The following is a 21,589-nucleotide window of genomic DNA, read 5'->3' on the forward strand; positions in this document are numbered from 1 at the left end:
CTTTCTACTGGCTATCTTCTAGCTCTATTCATGTTTTTTTTTCTTTTCTTTTTTTTAACTCTATCCCTGATAATTTTCAGAACCTGAAGGCTCTATACGGACTACCTTCTGGTTCTTTTCTGGATCCATCACTATCTCTTTTCTCTGTGCAGTGAATTACACTTTTGTTACTGGAGAAGGTAAAGCATACAACAGATACTTTCAGCATTATCGGAGCACAAAGTGGAAGCTTGGATGAAACACAGCGGACTTCTAAACAATGATCACCCGCAACTTAGAAAAAATAAAGTTAGGTTTAATGCATTCTAATATTGCAATGCAAACCCATGATGTAATGACAGTAATTAATAATAATTTAGTCATCGAATGCTCATTTCAGTAGATTTAATCAAACAAAATATAAACATATTGGACATGGCCTCAAGACGGTAACCTTTTCACATTCTGTTGAAATAGTCAATTACTAGCCATATCTTACACATTGCTGTTTTGAATCATCAATATGTGGATGACAGTTGAACTGGATGATGTAACATTTTTGCCATCTGCTGGAAAGAAGTGGTATAAACCCCAAGGTCCCCGTCAGCGGGGACCCTGTTTTTTTTTTTCACGACACTGTGTCTCAGGGGATCTTAATATTTAAGAACCTATTAATGTGTTATACCAGATTAACGGAAATAATCTCAGCTAACTGACGATACAAACCATTTTTACCAAAACAAAAACACAAGTCTCATAAGAATCATCTAAATGACCACTTAGCGAAAAATGCTAACGGACATTGGCACAGAACTCAAGATAAAAGTACCCTTATTACTCATTGTAGCTGCACATACAAGATATCCGATTAAAGCTGAGGTTCCACAGATTATTTAGGTATATAGTTTCATCACTGAGTGACCCGGACTCGCGACAGGGGAAGCAAATACAGACATCACAACACGTACCTTTACGGAGCTTCTAGGGAGATCGTCTCACCGTAGCTGTCAATCTGATCAAAAGACGTGTTCAATGGCATTAAAACGAGAAAAAACGCGGCTGAATCGGTTAATCCATAGGTTTTTAACGTCTCTGTATACAAAAATTATTTCATTTATAATCCATAATTCCATTTTTATGTAAAAATCGGAGAGCAAAAGTTAGCTGCTAATGGTAGCCACCAGAGTGGCTGCTGCTTCCGGTCTAGGCTATGCGGCAGTCTAACACACACACATGACCAAATAAGGACTATGTGGGAGTTCCCCTCGATTCCATTGGCTCTGACGGTCAGAAAGAGATGTCACATGTCAAAATCCAGCAAGGGGGGCCAGAGATATGGAAAATCCACCCAAATGGCCCAAGAAGAGTTTTTTTTGGTGCTAAATCTGTCTAAAAAGGTCAAATATCACTTGTTTTGCATCAATCTTGATACAGGGTACTTATTATATGTTGTACTTTGGATTCCTAAAGCTTTTAGTCTACTAACCCCTTCATCCAAGGTTAGTTTTCACTATAAGTACAAAATATTTTTTGGACGGATACTATAATTTACAGTTTTACCATGTTCAATCAGAATTTTCTTTAAAATAAAAAACATCTATATTGATTCTGACTTTTCTACATCCAACTCACAGGTTTATCATTACTTTGAGAAAAAAGATTATTAATTTAACCCTTTTAGAATGGAAGATATGGTCATTTGTTCTGGGAATGTCATTTTCAAGCCTGAAACCTGAAAAAACAGGCTCGGGGTTTAGCAGGTGAAAGACAGGACACGGGAACTTGGTTCTGAGGAGATGTAACGATTATTAAACAAGAAATAGTCGAGTCAAGGGGTCAAATAAATTAACATTTGTGATTATTAGCGAATCAGAAACAGGTTTATTGCCAGGTAGGTTCGCACATACTAGGAATTTGACTTGATGTCGTGGTGCATACATAGAATATAAAAAAACGGGGAAATCTAATATAAAACAAAAAAATTGTTTACACCGTAATAGAATATAGTTAAATAGCAATACAAATAAAAAATAAAGCAGTAATTTACATGGAAATAGAATGCTATGAATTAATTTTAGAATATAAACTATGAAATGTGAAATAAGAATATGTGCAGTAAGGAGTATGAACATTGTGTGCATTAATGTAATGCATAGTCTATGATGTGGCAGAGGTAAAGTGTCAGTGGGGGGGCCGGGCCTTGTTTAAGAGTCCAGTAGCGGAGGGGAAGAAACTGTTCAGGTGGCGAGAGGTATGGGACCTGATGGGGCGCAGCCTCCTGCCAGAGGGGAGGGGGGTGAACAGTTTGTGTCCAGGGTGGGAGGGGTCGGCCACTATCTTCCCTGCCCGCCTCAGGGTTCTGGAGGCGTGCAGGTCGTGGAGGGATGGCAGATTACAGCCGATCACCTTCTCTGCAGAGTGGATGACCCGCTGCAGCCTGCCCTTATCCTTGACAGTGGCTGTGGCGTACCAGATGGTGATGGAGGAGGTGAGGATGGACTCGATGATGGAGGTGTAGAAGTTCACCATCATCGTCTTTGGCAGGTTGAATTTCTTCAGCTGCCTCAGGAAGAACATCCTCTGCTGTGCTTTTTTGACGAGGGAGCAGATGTTCTGCTTCCATTTGAGATCCTGGGCGATGATGGTGCCCAGGAAGCAGAAAGACTTCACAGCAGTGAATGGGGAGTCGCACAGAGTGATGGGGGTGGGTGGGGCTGCGTTCTTCCTGAAGTCCACGACCATCTCCACTGATTTTAGGGCGTTGAGCTCCAGGTGGTTTTCCCCACACCAGGTCACCAGATGGTCCATCTCCCACCTGTAGGCAGACTCGTCCCCACCAGAGATGAGTCCAATGAAGGTGGTGTCATCTGCGAACTTCAGGAACTTGACAGACTGGTGACTGGAGGTGCAGCTGTTGGTATACAGGGAGAAGAGCAGAGGTGAAAGAATGCAGCCTTGAGGGGAACCGGTGCTGATGGTCCGGGGGTCAGAGACCTGTTTCCCCAGCCTCACGTGCTGCTTCCTGTCAGACAGGAAGTCTGTGATGGTGGTGTTGAAGGCGGAGCTGAAGTTTACAAACAGGATCCTGGCGTAGGAGTAGGAAGTGAAAGGCCATGTTGACAGTGTCGTCCACAGACCTGTTGGCACTGTAGGCGAACTGCAGGGGGTCCAGAAGTGGGTCTGTGATGGATTTCAGGTGGGACAGGACAAGGCACTCAAAGGACTTCATAACCACAGAGGTCAGGGCGACAGGTCTGTAGTCATTTAGTCCTGTGATCCTTGTTTTCTTGGGAAACGGGATGATGCTGGAGGTTTTAAATCATGCTGGGACGTGGCATGTCTCCAGTGAGGTGTTAAAGATGTCAGTAAACACAGGAGACAGCTGATCAGCACAGAGCTTCAGGGTGCAGGGGGAGACATTGTCAGGGCCAGCCACTATTCTGGTATTGAGTTTTCTGAATAGTCTGTTCACATCCCTTTCATCAATTGAGAGAGAGTCTGATGTGTCCGGGGAGGTCAGCGGTGTGGGGGAGTGAGATACTGAATGGGAGGGGGCGCAAGCGCAAGCGCAATTGCAAAAAAGGCTTCCGTCCACATGCAAAAGACACCGGAAAGTTTCTGTCCACACGAGACCGCTCCGTTTAGCTCCAACCGCTGGAGAAGCTGCAGTACATATGCCGAGCCTGTACGTGGCACCGTAACTTCCTCCACAAAAGCAGCGAAGACGCATGGTTGTCATGGTTGCCCTTCTGTTTATTCTCCGCGGTGGGGGCTGAGGGAACCGGGCAGAGTTTTTCGCCAGTCAACGTATATTACAGTTGAAATCTTCCGGACAAAATGATAAAAGTGCCGGTCAAAGGTCTTCTTTGTTATTTGTTGAGCTTTAAAACAAATGAATAACGACTCTATATAATATAATAATAAAATACACGGAGCCTCTCTTTTTCCTCCCTCTCTTCTGACCGTGTCAGTGTCTGTCTCATGCATGCTGATCCAGTAATCAGTGACCCGGCCGACAGTAAAAATAAACATATTTATAACTAGTTTAGGTAGTTTGAGAGGTAATTAAAATAGCTAAGGGTGATGATCTGACTTGAAGTGTGTGTTTTGCTCCGTTCACCGCTGCATCACAGTGGGAGGAGCTGCAGGTGAGCAGAGCTGCGTGTCTCCGTCCTGTCAGATTAGACTTCACTCGCGTTTAGGTCCATATCGAGAGAAAGATAAATAATCTGAATTCAGTGTGCAGTTTACTTTTACGCGGGGGTGAGCAGCAGAGGTGGGGAGAGGCGGGGCTATTGCCTCATCATTATCAGAAAATGATCGTATAGGGCGTACACACGGAGCCGTTGGACTCCCCAGAGCGCTCCGTTCTATCCACCTTGGGACCCGTTATCGTTACCGTAGTCGTTTAGTGCCATATTCTGTCGTCCTAGTGTGGCCGAATGGTCTATATGACACAAAACGGTAACGGAAACGACCGTTATCGTCCTCGTGTGGCCGGGGCCTGAGGCTTTTGGCTTGTAGTTTGTGATCTGCCAAACAGAAGCAGAGTCGTTTGCTGAGAGCTGATGTTGGAGTTTCTCAGAGTATTGTCGTTTAGCATCTCTCACGCCTTGCCAAAGACGCACTTCGACTCTCTAAAACATGCCTTATTCAGGAATAATAAATCAGGCTTAGGGAGTACCGTATCACATGTAACGGCATTAGGTCATCGGGATACAAAATAGGCAAATGTATTCCCTTACAGTTACAGAAGCAACTAACGACCAACACACTTGTGTGTTTTGAAATGATTATGCCATTTAAATCTTTTGTCACAAACATTGCAGCTGTATTTTTCCTCTCCTGTGTGGACTCTCTTGTGTGCCTTTAAACTTCCACTCTGTGAAAAAGATTTGGTACAATCTGAGCAGTTAAAGGGTTTCTCTCCTGTGTGGATTCTCATATGTCGATTTAAATCTCTTTTCACTGCAAAAGCTTTCTTACAGACTGAGCAGCTGTGTGGTTTCTCTCCTGTGTGGATTGTCATGTGTTCCTTTAAACTTATAATCAATGCAAAAGATTTGGTACAAACTGAGCAGTTAAAGGGTTTATCTCCTGTGTGGATTCTCATGTGTCGATTTAAATCTCTTCTCACTGCAAATGGTTTCTTACAGACTGAGCAGCTGAATGGTTTCTTTCCTGTGTGGACTCTAATGTGTTTTTTTAAACTTTGACTCAATGTAAAAGATTTGGTACAGACTGAGCAACTGAATGGTTTCTTTTCAGCATTACGGCTTGAATCACTGACAGATTCTTTTCTATTTTTCTGTGAGTTTGACCCCGACGTAGGTTCTCTGGTCTCCTTCCGATCACCACTGTCTTCAGCGTCAGGTTCAGAAGAGTCTCCAGTTCTTGATTGTAAGCTGCTCTCTGGATCCGTGTTCCTGGCTGGTTCTGGTCCTTGACAGTCATCTCCATCAGCTTCTGTTTCCATGTGTTCAGTTTGTCTTTGATGAGGCTGTGAGGACTGAGGTTTCTTTTTATCATCTTTACTCTTCACAGGGTCAGGAGTGAAAGTGGACTTGGTGATCTCAGCCTCCTCCAGTTCCTGAAGCTGCTCTCCCTCCTGACTGATCCTGATTTCCTCCTGTTGCTGCTTTATGTGTGGGGGGGGCTCTGGGTCCTCCTGGTCCAGACTGGTGCTCCACTCCTGCTGGTCAGGGAGAGGCTCTTCTTTAACCACCACCAGCTTCTGGACGTCTGCAGGAAACAGGAAACACACAGTCAGAAAAAACTGTCAAGTGTTAACATTTAAAAATCTAATCATCATTAAAATGGGAGACATTCTGCAGCCCTAATTAATGCCTTTGTTTTTATACTTTCATATTATCTTTCTTAGTCCCGCCTATTGTGTATTTTTGTTGGCTCAATTCACCTCATGTAGCCCAACCCCTTTCCACTTCCAGTTAAAAATGAAAAAGGGGTTTTTCTTCTGGTTTAGCACTAGCTGCAATGTAAACAATGAATTGTATTTGGGATCGTTCACAGCTACACTACGCCTATAGAATCGTAATACTCTGTTATAAATTCAACACTCTGCATTTAAACCTTATTTAAGTAAAAGTATGCACGTATTCTCAGAAAAATATACAGCATGTTCTTATGTAAAAGTAATAATACTGCAATAAAATGTTCCCTGTCAGTGTTTTATTTATGAGGTTTCTTGATTATTGTCAATGTTGCATCTTACGTTTTCACGTAGGTTGCACTTCTATAAATGATGATAGAAGAGGGAACCCGCAATCTGAATACACTCAAAATGTAATTTTGTATTTTCTTTTTACCTTTATTTGTCTCAAGATGAAAAAAATAAATACCTACATTTAACAATGAATAAATCCTTTAAAAAATACATTTATAATGGGGAACATTAAAATCAGAATCAGAATACCTTCATTAGTCCCACAGAGGGGAAATGCACGTTGTTACAGTAGAAAAAGAGCCACAGACAGCTTAATGTTACATATATTACATGCATTAAAAAGTATTAAAGTAAAAATAAATGAAAATAAGATGTTTTAATATAATAAAAAGTTACACAATTTACAAAATACATCCTGTAACAATTCTTAGGATTTAGCAGCCAGGCATATATTGCACAGTTATTATTGTATAGTCTGACCCCTCCAGGAAGGAAGGACCTGCGGTATCTATCCGTGCAACACACTCTCACTCCCTAAGCGTCCAGGAGCGACGCTTGATCAGGGTCCCGTGGCGTCCAGTTGTGACGCGCCGAGGCTCCTTCAGCTCCATAAATGGACGCAAAGAGCTTTCAACTGATTGCAGTGTATTCCCATCGGCGGCGGTATTTAACGCTTAGGGAAGCACCGTATCCATTTATGTCGGCAGCTCTTAAAGGCAATGTGAGTGTCCATTCTCATTGGATAACGGAGAATTGTACACCCGGAAGTAAGTATTCTCCTGACTGTCTATTGATTTGACAGTGATATCTCCACTACTCATCAACTCAAAAACACCAGGTTACCTTTGTTAATTAAACGACATTGATAGGTTTAAATTGTGTACAATGCTTTTGTGTTTTTCCCCTTCAATTCTGAGAAACAACTTGTTTTCTCTTAAATGTGGAGCGCCAAAGAGACTACACTACCCACAATCCCCAGCTATTGTGGTGACGACGCCTGTCCGCTTTGACAAACCTCGTGATAAGTCAACAAGCTTTGTGATTGGATGAAACATAAATTCATACAAAAAAAGTGACGTAGATTTTATTCTCATCTATTATTCAAAACCATTCTATTTATTCTAACGTAAATTACATGCCAGTGTTTTATCACTTATATTTGTATACTCTATTTGCTATGAGTTATATTTGAAGCAAATTATGTTTCTGAAGATGTGTAGTCAATTCCACCCTTCAATGTAGCATAAATGTGAACTCTCATTACAGGAACAATACCGGAAACAGACGTGGGAAAGATCCTCAGCTCGCTGATTGGATGTTTTAACCACAATGCACGTTTTTAAAGATATTACTGATTTTCTTTGAATAGAAGAATGTATACTGAGTTGAGAGAATAGTCAGGGGATTTGGGTGATGGGAGACACATATATGAAATCACAATTGCAATAGCTTACCATTAAATTACGGATATACCTTTCTGTCTGTGATGTTTTACAAATCAGATATTAATGTGTAGAAGTAAAATTATGTAAAAACATGAATAAAACTAAATATCTTCAGATGTTATACATACATAAGTGTCCTACACTTATAATAAAAAGTTATTATTAGTATGCTGTGTGTACCTTGTGTGCACCGCCTAGTGGTTAAAGCACATTATTGAATTATTTTTGTTGAATAATGTTATTTTTGTTGAATAATGTTATTTGATGAAAAAAATATTAAGAGTACATACTTTCATAGGGGGAAAGTAGAAGGTAGAAATATAGAATATTAAAAAATCAAGAAGATACTGTAAGTGATCTCTACAATAAACAGTTTAGTGCAGGATGTACAAAGATATTAATATGAGGATGTGCAAAAGAGACAAACTAATTAACACATTAAAGAATACTTTAGGTTAAGGTCTTTTTTCAAATAAGAAAAAACTTTGGGGGTATCTATCTACAAATAAATATTAAGCCTGACAAAGTACTTAACCTCTAATATATTGCTTTCCTGCAATGTTAACTGTGTTGAAGCACTTATTTGAACTGATATTATACACATTAATTATACTCTTATGTATATAGATTGTATAAGAAATGTGCAGAATTTGACAGTTTAATGGTGGAGGTATACCATACTTGGCAACCCTCCTGATTTTCGCGGGAGAAAGTCTGAGAGGGTGAGGCAGATAGTCACAGAAAACAGAACAACAATCGACAACTCTACCCTCTGCTCACTCCTTTCCTGTAAAATACAGGTCCAGTCCACACATATGCTCCATCAAGGCTGGTTCTACAGGCCACAAGGCAGTGCACTTACAACTACAATAAGCATGTTAATGTTAATCTAATACAGCTCCGGCGATCCTCCCCCCCCCCCCCGCGGTGGTTTTGAAATGCTCCCGATTTCTGAGGTCTCAAGGTTGGCAAGTATAAGGTATACACACATATTGATAGATGTCTTGTAATGCACTGTTGAGGAACCTGTGACCCAAGTTTTTCATTCAATGCATAACTACACTGTAGTTGTGTATATGATATGTCAATAAACCTTTGAATCTTGAAATCTTGAAAGGGATGTGCAAAATAGCAATTATATACAGTTTTTAATTAACTATTAGTAGGGAATAACGATTAATGAATATAGATTATAGAGATCTGAAGATAAATGTTTAGTCTTCTCAAGCACCAACAATCAAATATCTCTCCTGATTGTTGGCACTTGACAATCACCTTTCCCTGAATTTTACTCAGGTGTAACTAAAGTCTGCTTTAAGGGTTGTTTATAGTTCACATCATTAATTAGAATCTGCACTAAAATAAGTGTAGTCGAGTAAAATTACCAGGTTAACCTCTGAATTGTAGTGGAGTAGAATTACAATGTAACAACGAGCTGACATGTGGGTATATATTAATGCTGCCCATTATGGATACAAGCGATTTTCACCCATTTAATAATTACATGTTTTAAATTTGTACACACCAATTTGTTTCCTATTGCCTAAACCTCCAGGGCTGTACACAGTTTAATACTGTCTTCTAATTTTGGGAAAAACGAAAACGTCTTTTAAAACCACAATTCCCAGTAGAGACGTGCCATAGAGAACATGTTGCGAAACACAATAGCCAGCATGTGTAGTTCTCGGCGGGCATTCGAGTCCAGTTTTGAATAGTCTGCCGTGGTTTCGTTCCATTTCAAAGAGCTTGACGCTCGGCGTAACCTTGGCGCACTGCCACTCCAACATCCAATCCCAGAGCTTGAAGATTAATCACGGGGTTTGTCGCAAAGCGGACAGGCGGCGTTACAACAATAGCTGGGGATTGTGGGTAGTGTAGTCTCTTTGGCGCTCCACATTTCAGAGAAAACAAGTTGTTTCTCAGAATTGAAGGGGAAAAACACAAAAGCATTGTACACAATTTAAACCTATCAATGTCGTTTAATTAACAAAGCTAATCTGTTGTTTTTGAGTTGATGAGTAGTGGAGATATCACTGTTAAATCAATCAACAGTAAGGAGAATACTTACTTCTGGGTGTACAATTCTCCGTTATCCAATGGGAATGGACGCTCACATTGCCTTTAAGAGCTGCTGACATAAATGGATGCGGTGCTTCCCTGAGCGTCAAATACTGCCGCCGATGGGAATACATTGCAATCAGTTGAAAGATCTTTGCGTCCGTTTATGAAGCTGAAGGAGCCTCGGCGCGTCACAACTAGACGCCACGGGACCCTGACCAAGCGTCGCTCCTGGACGCTTAGGGAGTGAGTGTGTGTTGCTCCGTGACACAGCGGGGGTGCAGCAGCCTGTCGCTGAAGGAGCTGCACAGTGAGGTAGTGTTAATTTTGTTGACTAAAACTATGACGAAATATGTTCGTCAACGACCTTTTTTTCCATGACGAAAACGAGACGATGACGAGACGGCACCGACGGCAGTAAACAATAACTGCAACGAAATTATTATGCAATATCGTTGACGAAAAGTGACGAGACGAAAATGTAGTTTACCAAATAAAAACTATACCAAAATCTCTCTTTACTTTCGTTGACGAAAAATGAGGAGACGAAATATTATCAAAGATAACGTTACATTTCTGATAGTCAGTTTTTCTCCCAGCAGTTCCATTTCCGGTGCTGCGGCAGGGCAGCAGCTGTGTGTCTGTGCTGCACGCGGCGGTACATTTGAATTACACCGGGCAGCGGCACAGTGTGAACCTTATTTAACAGAAAATAAAATGGCAACAACAGGGCTTGGGAGCAGTGGTCGCACTCGCGTTAACCGAATAACCCCCCCCCCCCCCCCGTCCCGTCAGCGCGAGTGAGTGATAAATTGTGCACTCGACGGGTAATAATGGATTATGACGGAAATGTTACAATCCTGTCCGTCAAAATAACTGACAACGAAAAAGTCTAAAGTCACCACTGCTTGGGAGAAAGAAACAAAAGCGAATGCATTGTTTCATCAGAAGGGAAGCAATGTGGCCATAACACAGCTGGTAAAAACACCACAAACCTGACCAGATACTCTCTGCAAAGCTGCATTCTTAATCATTCAACCTGTGTTTTTCATCAAGGAAAGGACAAATTATTGGTTTTGGCTAGACTAGTTTGACTGAAATGTTCTATATAATCTGATGACTAAAAAAGACTCAGTTTTCATTGACAAAAAGTAGACTAAAATAATTAGTTTTCTTTGACTAAAATATGACTAAAATGCTCAGATCTTTAGTCGACTAAATCTTGACTAAATAAAAACAGGATGAAGGTGAATAAATATGACTAAAACTAAAAAGGAAATTTAACACAGGACTAAGACTAAAACTAAATAAAAAAATAGCTGACGAAATTAACACTACAGTGAGGAGAGGGTTGGGACACATTGTCCAGCAGGGAGGACAGCTTGGCTGCCATTCTCCTGTCTCCCACCACCTCCACAGTGTCCAGAGGACTCCCCAGGACAGAGCTGGCCTTCCTTACCAGTCTGTTCCGTCTCTTCCTGTCAGCAGCCGAGATGCTGCTGCCCCAGCAGGCCACACCAGAGAAAATGGCTGATGCCACAACAGAGTCATAAAATGTCTGAAGGAGTGCCCCCTGCACCCCGAAAGACCTCAGTCTCCTCAGCAGAAAGAGTTTGCTCTGTCCCTTCTTGTACAGAGCAGCAGAATGAATGAATGAATAGTAGGGCTGGGCAAGTTAACGTGTTATTGTCGCGTCCCAACCAATGAGAGCATTTTGGGCGAGACTGCTGCAGTGCTCACAGGAACCTACGTGAAACATGAAAATAAGTGGCGGGGACAGAAACATGGAGAACGGTACCAAACTCTTACATGGACATTTTTTATCTGTTCCAGGCAGCGGAGTTGATAGAACCAGAGTTATGTGTAACCACTGCAAAGTTGAATTTCCATATCACTGGACTCGGAGGATGGTGAAGTCAATAAAACTCTATTTTCTAATGTAATTTACTTGCCCTAAGTAAATAAAAATTCAGTGTGCATTTAAATAAGTAACATTTAAGTAACAATGAGAACATGTTTTAAGAACTCATTCATTTATAAATGAATAGTCACATTTTCTGAACTTTCTTATAAATACGCTTTGGAAAACTTCATAAAAATTCTTTTGTCAACGCCACGGTCATGACACACCCTCAAACGAGAATACTGCGGTGTGAGACTTCCTGTTCCTCTTTACAGTGATTCTTCGGCAGCTGTACATCTGCTTGCTTCTGAACCACTTCAAATCATCGTAAAACAAGTAAGCATACCACCCGAGTTATTAATTACTTATTTTTAACTAGCAAGTGTTATTTACTTTTCTTGTATTCACTGTTTCGAACAGAACATCGACATTTTAATGCATGCCAGCGCCATTACTGCTGTTAAAGTTAGACTCAGCCCTGTCGTGCTTATGTAGTCTATTTTTTCGCGCAAACGGTGTTGGGCAAAGTTTGCATCAAGTGCTTACCGACACAATTCTGTTAAAAAAAGTGGTTAACTTAAAGGTGGGCTAGGTAAGTTTGAGAAACCGGCTCAAGATACACTTTTTGTTATATTCCATGGAATGCTCTTAACATCCCGATAGCAATGAATATCTTAAGTGCTTTGACAAAAAATCCATAACAAAATGTAATCTGTGGAAGCCGTGGCGCTGTAAAAAGCACGACCAATCATTTTAGCCGGCCCGGCTAAAATAACTGGATGGCCTACCTGCCTGTCAGCCTTCCATCTGTGCACAAACTTATCTCGTGCCCTCATTGGTCATGTGCACGTTCGTGTGTGTTGGAGGAGGGGCACTGTAAGGAAGTGGCAGATTTGTTCCGGCTGTGTATTTTCAAATTCTAGCGCACTCGAGCCGATTTCTCCAAAATTACCTACCCCGCCTTTAAGACTACGTATTAAGAATCAACTCCGCAAACTGTTCCCCTGTGCCGCTCTAAGCGTTGGCCGGGTTGTCTTTTTTTTAGACAATAAATACAGTTGTATTAAGGAGATTTTTTACTACAACATAAAGTAGATATTAGACAGTATGCAAATGAGATAAAGGAGTGTATATTGAAGTAATTAGGATCCGCTGTGTAGAGAATCATGGAATTGTACTGGTATCTACCAATACCATCCTTACTAAATGCCATCCTTATAAATGTATATAAATACAATACCGTTTTAAATGATACTTATGTTTTAATTATGTTTGATTCCATTCAAATCAGGTTTTATTTATATAGCACATTTTAAAAGCGATTTTTGGTCGAGCCAAAGTGCTGTACATGCAAATAATAAATAACACATTACTACAATCGCAAACAGAAGACAATAAATTACAACAGCAAATATAAAATCAAATACAGGGAAATGTCATGCTCAGCTCTGACTAGAAGGCCAGGGAGAAGAAGTGAGTTTTTAGTGTTGATTTCAAAACCCCTAGGGTCTGGGCCGACCCCACATGGAGGGGCAGAGTGTTCCAGAGCCTGGGGCCAGCTGCTGCGAAGGCTCGGTGCCCTCTGGTTTTGAGCCTGGTCTTGGGCACTACCAGCAGCAGCTGGTCAGCCGACCTTAATACTCTGGCTGGGGTGTAGCGATGGAGGAGTTCTGCTATATAGGCCGGAGCCAGCCCATTTAGTGCTTAAAAACAAATAAAAGGAGTTTAAAATCAATTCAGAACCTAATTGGAAGCCAGTGCAATGAGGCCAGAATTGGGGTGATGTGGTGACGCTTTCTGTGGCCAATGAGAAGACGCGCAGCTGCATTCTGCACTAGCTGCAGGCGTCTAATTGACACCTGGTCCATACCCACGTATAGAGCGTTGCAATAATCCAGCCTTGTGGTTACAAAGGCGTTAATAACCCTTTCTAGGTCTTTAAAAGATAAAAATGACTTGGTCTTGGCCAATAGTCGTATTTTAAAAAAGCAGGTTTTGACTACGGTACTGACCTGCTTATCAAATTTAAAAGCGCTATTGAAGGTTCATGACAGAGGGGAGGATGTTTTTATTGAGGGAGCCCAGAATATCAACCGGAGAGGCTGGAAGTTGGGGTCCAAAAAAGATGACCTCACTCTTGCTCTCGTTGAGGTTGAGGACATTTTGGCGTAGGCAGGATTTAATCTCGGGCAAGCAGTCCATCAATAGATGTAATGAGTTGACATTAGAATTGAGAGGAAGATAGGCGTACATCATCGGCGTAACAATGGAAGGGGATGTTATGTTTTGTGAGAATTGAACCTAGGGGCAGTATGTACAGTAGAAAAAGGATGGGGCCCAGAATAGAGCCTTGGGGAACCCCACAGGTAAGAGGGGCTTTGGCAGAGGAGAAGGCACCTAGCTGCACTGAGAAGCTGCGGTCTGTCAGGTAGGACCATTAATTGAATTAAAAATGTTTCAATGAATTCTACTGAAATTATTGTTACATTGGTCATCTTTTGTTCTTTTATTTGCCTCACCAGAAAACAGTCACACCTCCTCTTGAAGACATTTTGCCTCCTGCTGTCGGCAGGAGGCAAAATGTAGGTAAGCCCTTGAGTGTGTCAGACTAAAGTTGTTGTTTCAGAGGTTAATTCAAGATGTGTTATGTTTACATTCTAATATAATGAGCATCAGGTAAACATACGCATTTCTATTTTTTGAATCACAGATGGGATGGAGATGTAAACTATGCAGCATTAGTGTCACCACTCAAAGTGATATTTTAAAACCTGATCGACTCCATCATGGAACCTTTGGACAGAAACGTGCCTTGCCCTGCATTCATGTAGACTGGCCTGCGCGCTCACTTATCAAGATAACAGTTGAAATAATCGTCTGTTCTTATTTATTCTAGGACCCATATGCCACTTTATATAAATCTCTGAGCATGAGGTGGGGTTAAAAATAAGTAGTTGGACATTTTATGAACTATATCAATATTATGACTATGTGGTTCATTTTCTTGAAAACCAGCCTTTTTTTGATGGCTTAACCCCCTTGTAATGCATGTGAATAGCACCTATGTTACGTCTGTTAACAGATCATGTAAACTGGCTGTACTCGTTATGATTTCAAGACGGATTTCATTTTTGTTGTTGAGGAAAACACATGGTGTGTCCTGATTTGTACTCAATTTAGTGTTTTGTTTGTAGAAGGAACAGCAGAGGTCGATGTGCAACAGAGGCTCGTGATGCACAGCATGAAGTTATACGTTGCCCATGAGCCAGATGCAGTTTGAATAACCATCAAGTTATAACAAAGTGTCTCCATGTATGTTAATGTGTTGTGCTTTTAAACAAACTTATTACTGTTTTATGAAAACTGTTTTGAAATAATCACATTTGAATAAAATGTACTATTAACATGTCCATAACGTTCCCCTTTTTAAATCTATTTGTTTAATCTGCAATGTTTCAATGCTATCAAATATGTAAAGGGTTGAATTGAAATCAGGAAGAGTTTGTCGTATATAGGTTCCGGCAACGCAATTGTGTTTTATAATTTACTTTATTTATTCTTGTCTTATGTGGTCAGGGTTGCTCCTCTTTTCACATTCAGAAAAAAAATCACATGAGTGAGTACCCAACTCTTAAAATTGCTTGGGAACTGTTGACACATTGTTTTTAAGTTTTAGCAAAGTAACACGTTCTAGAAAACAAAAAAGTAAGTTTCACTCAAAAAATCCAAAAGTTGACTAAACTCTTAAAATTGCTTGGAAACTGTTGACAAATTATTTTAAATTTGTACCAAAGCAACAGTTTTTACAGTGTTGTTTTCTATAACAAACTAGATAAAACTTTAAAGGTGGGGTAGGTAATTTTGGAGAAACCAGCTCGAGTGCGCTAGAATTTGAAAATACACAGCCGGAACAAATCTGCCACTTCCTTACAGATCTCCTCCTCCAACACACACAAACGCGCACATGACCAATGAGGGCACGAGATAAGTTTGTGCACAGATGGAAGGCTGACAGGCAGGTAGGCCATCCAGTTATTTTAGCCGGGCCGGTTCAAATGATTGGTCGTGCTTTTTACAGCGCCACGGCTTCCACAGATGACATTTTTGTATGGATTTTTTTTCAAAGCACTTAAAGAGCTTACGAAATGCTTTTAACACCTGTTAGTGGGCTTAGTATATGATAGAGGTTGCATTTGTATTGTGAAATGTGCCATATGATTTTTTTTATTATTGATCTATTTGTAATAAATCACGATTATAACAGCATACAAAAGTTGTCAGTTAGTAACAATCGTTCGTTGCGCCGGAAACATCAACTTCGGCCATTTCCGGCGGTGACGTCATGAGTAGAACACAGCTGAGCTCAGTCCCGTTTGAATGCATTGAAGAGCCAACAATTATGACAAAGGATGCACAGCAATAAGACGCCAAGAATAATTAGCAAGCGATATGTTGTATGGGGATGTGGGGCCGTCTCAACATCTGGTTATGGGATGTTTTTGTGGCCAAAAAATGATCAAATGTTGCGTATATGGACAAAACAAGTGCGTCGTAGGTAACCCGGGGTCGATGAAACCGACGATGCATTGACGATGCCATCCAGCACATCGAGAGATCGTGTTTCGAACAATCAACAATGCCCGCTAAGGAGAGAGAGTAAAAGCTTTCTCGAAGGTTCATTTTGCTTTCTTACAACGTTACGTTAACTTAACCTTACGTTTGCCATGAGGCTATGTCTTAGCTAATAACAGTTAGCAGCTAACGTTTTCTGCAGTTTGTGTTTCCACTGAAAAACGTGATGTAGTTATTTAAGGATAAGTTAACTAAACGTTATCTTACAAGTAGAGAGAGTTAAGTTGTGTTTAAAATCGTCAATGTAATGTACGTTAAAGGTTTTGTGTTGAGCATGAAGTTAGCTTTACTGTAGCTCACCAAAGGTTAGCATGTTAAGCTGCACTTTATGTGGCAGCTCACTTAATACAAAGAGGGGTTTTGTGCTTCATTGTAAACTTTTCTTACAAATGTGTGTTAATCTACCTGAAATTGTAGGAACAGTTTTTTCTACTCAACTATACAGACCATTATTGAGGAGATGCAAAACATACTGTAAATGAGTTGGGTCCGACATATACTTTGAGTAATGTTACTTTGCTGCTAAAAAATGAAACATTATCAGATGAGGACATCACCAAAGTGTGTGAGTCTGTCAGGGGATTTGATCTGTTCTCTGCATGTCGTACAGGGCCTGTACACACTGCTCTGGTATGAATTATAATAATATAATTGTAAAATGTAAGTCTCTCGCTCTTGTCATCGTTCAGGCTTTACATTTGAACTCCTATGACTGGTTGCGGACTTGAAGGGAACGACTCCCTGGCCTTCCTGACATCCAGGAAAATTGTGAGATTCTAATCCATTTCAATGCCAACAGCAAGTCATTGTTTTTAACTTTTTTTAATAGGATATTTTGGGGAATTTCTGTTGTATTGGATATTAGAGATCTACTGGAACCTAACACCAGAGAGAGAGATAGAGGGAGGAGATGATATGCAGCAAAAGGCCGAGCTGGATGGTTGCTGCTCCGTGTGGAACGTGTTCTATCAGGTAAAGCACTTTGGTACCCAGTTATTTATGGTATTGAGTTTGAATTTAGCCTTTGGAAGGTCATTTCCAACAGTGCATTGTAAAGACTGAAAAAACATTTCTTTGTCTCTTAACATTCCTGTAATAATTTGTTTTTTATTGTTGATATTGTTTTGTTCTTGATTTTTGTTGTGAGAATCACTTTGCAATTGTGTAAGTGCTATATACATAATTATACTAATATTATTGTTGTTAACATCATTACCATTATTAAAAATGTTTTCTTTGTTTTCTTTATTTATCGCTGCAGAAAGGATCATGCCAGCCCACATCAAACACCTGATCAAGAACTTGTGAATCTTCAGGCAGAAAAGACGAAAACACCTGTTCAAAGTTCCAGTTCCCTGTACATGGAACCATGCCTGTCCTCTGTTCCACATGTCTTCAGTCAGTCCTGGGGCCTGTACTACGAAGCAGGATTTTCGCTTAGCCGGCTAACTGCTTTTTTGTATCAACTAAGATTTGTTAGAAAATGTTATCAACATGAATTGACTAAATGTATTTTAAAAGTGGGCTTATTAACACATGAATACTACTGTGTTACATATTTGTACAAATATATTTAAGAAGTACAATATGAGAAAAGCACAAGTTTCATGTGTGGGCCATATTTCATTATACTTTGTGAATTAGCATTTTGCCGATTCAAAATGGTCAGGGGCATTTGGCCCACAACGCTGAAGTTGGCTTCTGATTCATTGCATCCGATTCGGCAGTTAAGGGGAAAGTTAAAGGAAATCTAATATACAGCGCTGAGCGAACAATCCTCCGTGTTTGAACCTCTTAATTGCAAAATTATTTGGACTGGATTATCCCAGAGAGTCTAAACATTCTTTATAACACAGTTTGAGATTTGTGAAAACTTAATTCTATTTGTGAAAATACAAAAAAGGAAGATTTTCCTGCTTTTTTTTTTTTACATCTAGGCCACATTAGACCAGGTCCTGATCTAAAACCACTATACCTAGACTCATCAAATCCGGACTGGATTGTCCCAGAGAGGCTAAACATTCTTCATAACACAGTCTGAGATTTGTGAAACCTTAATTCTATTTGTGAAAATACAAAAAAGGGAAATTTCAGTGCTTTTTTCGCATCTAGACCACATAAGACCAGGTCCTGATCTAAAACCCTAAAAATGTTTGGTTTTTGTGACCAGTTAGATTCATTAAGGCCATTGTTTCCCTTTATAAGTGCAACTACGGAAGTGGATTGGAGTCTTTCAGAGCCTGTCACAGTTCCAGATCATACCAGTGTAAAGCTATATGTACATTAGTAATCATAGTTGTTCTATGTCAAAACAAGTATAAACAGCATCAATATCAAAACTTGCTAAACGTGCTCATGTCTTTATTATATTTGTGTTGCAAAGGTCATGCCACAGTCTGACAAGCATAACTAGTTTAAGAATTCAAAATGTAGCCCCCACTTCAATCCATAAAGCATTCCAAATATATATCATGTGCAGTGCTCATTAGTAGCCGTCATCCCATGCAGTTTAAATATACTGGGACCACAGCAAGGCAGCGTTACACTGGTGAGTACATGTGAAAGGATTTCAGGAATGAATTTAAATTATTTTAGTGGTTTGAGTAAGACTACTTTTTAGAAATTCTAACAATGTATTTTTGAAAATGTATGAAACTAAAAAAAGTCTCCATACCTAACTTTCTACAAATAAATTCAAGATGTTTTTTAAGATAGACTATACATGTTCTGAAGCCACTGTGGCCTCAGGATGCTTCCGACACAACAGGTGAGGCTGCAGCAGCTCTGTGCCCTGATGTGAGCTACATAATCTGCCTTTTGGAGTATGTGGTGTTCTAAGGCTCTGTGCCTGTTAGCATGTTAGCCTAGCTCCTGCTGGGTGACAGACCCTGCCGTTTGTGATGGACTCTTACCGCTGATGCACTGGCAGAAAGAACATAATTGCGAGGCCTGGTTTCCTGAAAAGCAGGTGCAGCCTACAAACAAGAGCAGGGAGGAGGAGACACATGTTGGCACAGTCATGCATTACAATCATAAAGCAGAACAACAAAAACAGTTAGCCGAAAGCAAAGCAGCATGAGCAGAACACTGAGAACACGCTGTGGTGTCTCATAGCAACGCGGTGCAAATCACTTATGACTAGATCATGTATTAATTGCTGTTAAAGCATAAACAGTTAGAATGCTTTAGTAAGTTTTGCTTCAACTTTAATAAAATGATCCTGTGAGGATAATAAGTTAATTTGAAGCAGACTCAGTGTCAGGGAAAAATAGGACCCAAATGCAGTAACAGGACTAAAAGGTCAGGTAACAAAAAGCTAGCTTTTTAAAAAGCACTGAAATCTCCCTTTTTGTATTTTCACAAATATAATTAAGGTTTCACAAATCTCAAACTGTGTTATGAAGAATGTTTAGCCTCTCTGGGATAATCCAGTCCAGATTTGATGAGTCTAGATATAGTGATTTTAGATCAGGACCTGGTTTTATGTGGTCAAGATGCGAAAAAAGCACTGAAATCTGCCTTTTTTTAAATGTTCACAAATAGAATAAAGGTTTCACAAATCTAAAACTGTGTTATAAAGAATCTTTAGAGTCTCTGGGATAATCCAGTCCAAATGAATCGGCTATGCAGCGATTTAAGAGGTTAAAACACGGAGGATTGTTCGCTCAGCGCTGTAAATTAAATGTCCCTTAACTGCCGAATCGGATGATCTGAATCGGAAGCCAACTTCAGCGTCGTATTTGACCCCCGCGTCGTAGTTTGGACACCCCTGGTTTAAAGTGTTAATTAAGAGTAAAGGGTACAGACCTGCTCTGTGTATCCGAAGCTGAGGCTGTAAAAGAGCGTCCAGTACTTTCTGGAGTCTCTCGTTCTCCTCTTTTGAACGAGACAGCTCCTCCTCGAGCTCTGCTATAGTTTTTTCAAACAGAGCAAATATCTCCTCAGCAGCAGCAGTGAGTCGCTGCTTCTTCAAAGACAGCAGCATTTGGACTTTACTCATGTTTACTAGATCACGTTTTCCTGCAAACTCCGTTAAACACACCGTTTCTCTCTCAATCAAACTCTCAATCTGACTGGTGTTGCTAACGTGTTTCCAGCTAGCATGCTAAGCTAACTCCTATAGTCCGAGGTAAACGCTCCAGAAAAAAGAGCACAGAGTTCATTCAGAGGTTTATCCAGACACACAGATGATGGATCAGTAGTGCTGGAGCTCACACACACTTTCTCAGGAACACACAGAGAGAGAGAACCGCCACGAGACGCCACCTGGACTCAGAATTGTCAGTTTAGCTCAAGCCTCCAGGAAGTGCGCCGGTGTTCCGGATTAACTGGTTCTTAGATCAACTGGTTTACGGGAGGCAGAGGTGGGGGGCGTGGCCTTCGACTGAAATACACATTTCGATCGCTTCTTCTGTCGTTTACATACATCTTTTGTTATATTTGGCTCGGTAGGAAGACTTTGATGCACATTCTGTACCGGTGTGTGAGGTTGTGGTTACGATGGCGATATCCGGACGTTTATAGCAAGGGCTACAAAAACACTAACGAGGTGACACTGCGGTCAACTCCTATAGGCCCTGGCTGCGGAACGCAGAATGGGGCGGGGTCCGATGGGCGGGGTGTATGGATATCCTAATGACACAAACAGCATCATCTGCTGGACAACTACAATAAGTACAAATACAAATCTGCACTGACTAAATATAATTAATCTGCACTCGACTAAATATAATTTAAAAACTAAATATAAAAACTTCCTACTAATTAAATGCATGAATGTATTTAAATATGTGGTATAAAAAGTCATATATTAGTGTATTTAAGTTCCATCCATCCATCCATCCATCTTCTCCCGCTTATCCGTGGTCGGGTCGCGGGGGTAGCAGTTCCAGCAGAGAGCCCCAAACTTTCTTTTCCCTGGCGACATCAACCAGCTCTGACTGGGGGATCCCAAGGCGCTCCCAGGCCAGCGAAGAGATATAATCCCTCCACCTGGTCCTAGGTCTACCCCTTGGTCTCTTCCCAGCTGGACGTGACTGGAACACCTCCCTAGGGAGGCGCCCAGGTGGCATCCTAACTAGGTGCCCGAACCACCTCAACTGGCTTCTTTCGACGCGAAGGAGGAGCGGCTCAACTCCGAGTCCCTCCCGGATGACCGAACTTCTCACCTTATCTCTAAGGGAGACACCAGCCACCCGGCGGAGGAAACCCATCTCGGCCGCTTGTATCCGCGATCTCGTTCTTTCGGTCATGACCCATCCTTCATGACCATAGGTGAGGGTAGGAACGAAAATGGCCCGGTAGACAGAGAGCTTTGCCTTCTGGCTCAGCTCCCTTTTCATCACAACGGTGCGGTAAAGCGACTGCAGTACCGCTCCCGCTGCTCCG

General features: G+C 41.0%; 1 protein-coding gene across 2 annotated transcripts; it reads right to left on the bottom strand.

The window, feature by feature from the left end:
* Positions 1 to 1,837: 1,837 nt before the first annotated feature.
* Positions 1,838 to 20,509, bottom strand: LOC139434505 (zinc finger protein 454-like). Of its 2 annotated transcripts, none has more exons than XM_071204435.1 (2): positions 20,009 to 20,509; positions 1,838 to 5,721 (listed from the first exon to the last, which is right to left on the bottom strand). In XM_071204435.1, the coding sequence occupies exon 2, from the start codon at positions 2,785 to 2,787 to the stop codon at positions 2,161 to 2,163; it is 627 nt and encodes a 208-aa protein (XP_071060536.1). In that variant the 5' UTR covers positions 2,788 to 5,721; positions 20,009 to 20,509; the 3' UTR covers positions 1,838 to 2,160. The 2 variants fall into 2 exon arrangements, with proteins under 2 accessions (XP_071060536.1, XP_071060535.1); XM_071204434.1 differs by having other exon boundaries at positions 2,794 to 5,721.
* Positions 20,510 to 21,589: the final 1,080 nt, after the last annotated feature.

The sequence above is a fragment of the Pseudochaenichthys georgianus genome, chromosome 9, assembly GCF_902827115.2.
Source record: "Pseudochaenichthys georgianus chromosome 9, fPseGeo1.2, whole genome shotgun sequence".
In the NCBI taxonomy this organism is placed as follows: Eukaryota; Metazoa; Chordata; class Actinopteri; order Perciformes; family Channichthyidae; genus Pseudochaenichthys; species Pseudochaenichthys georgianus.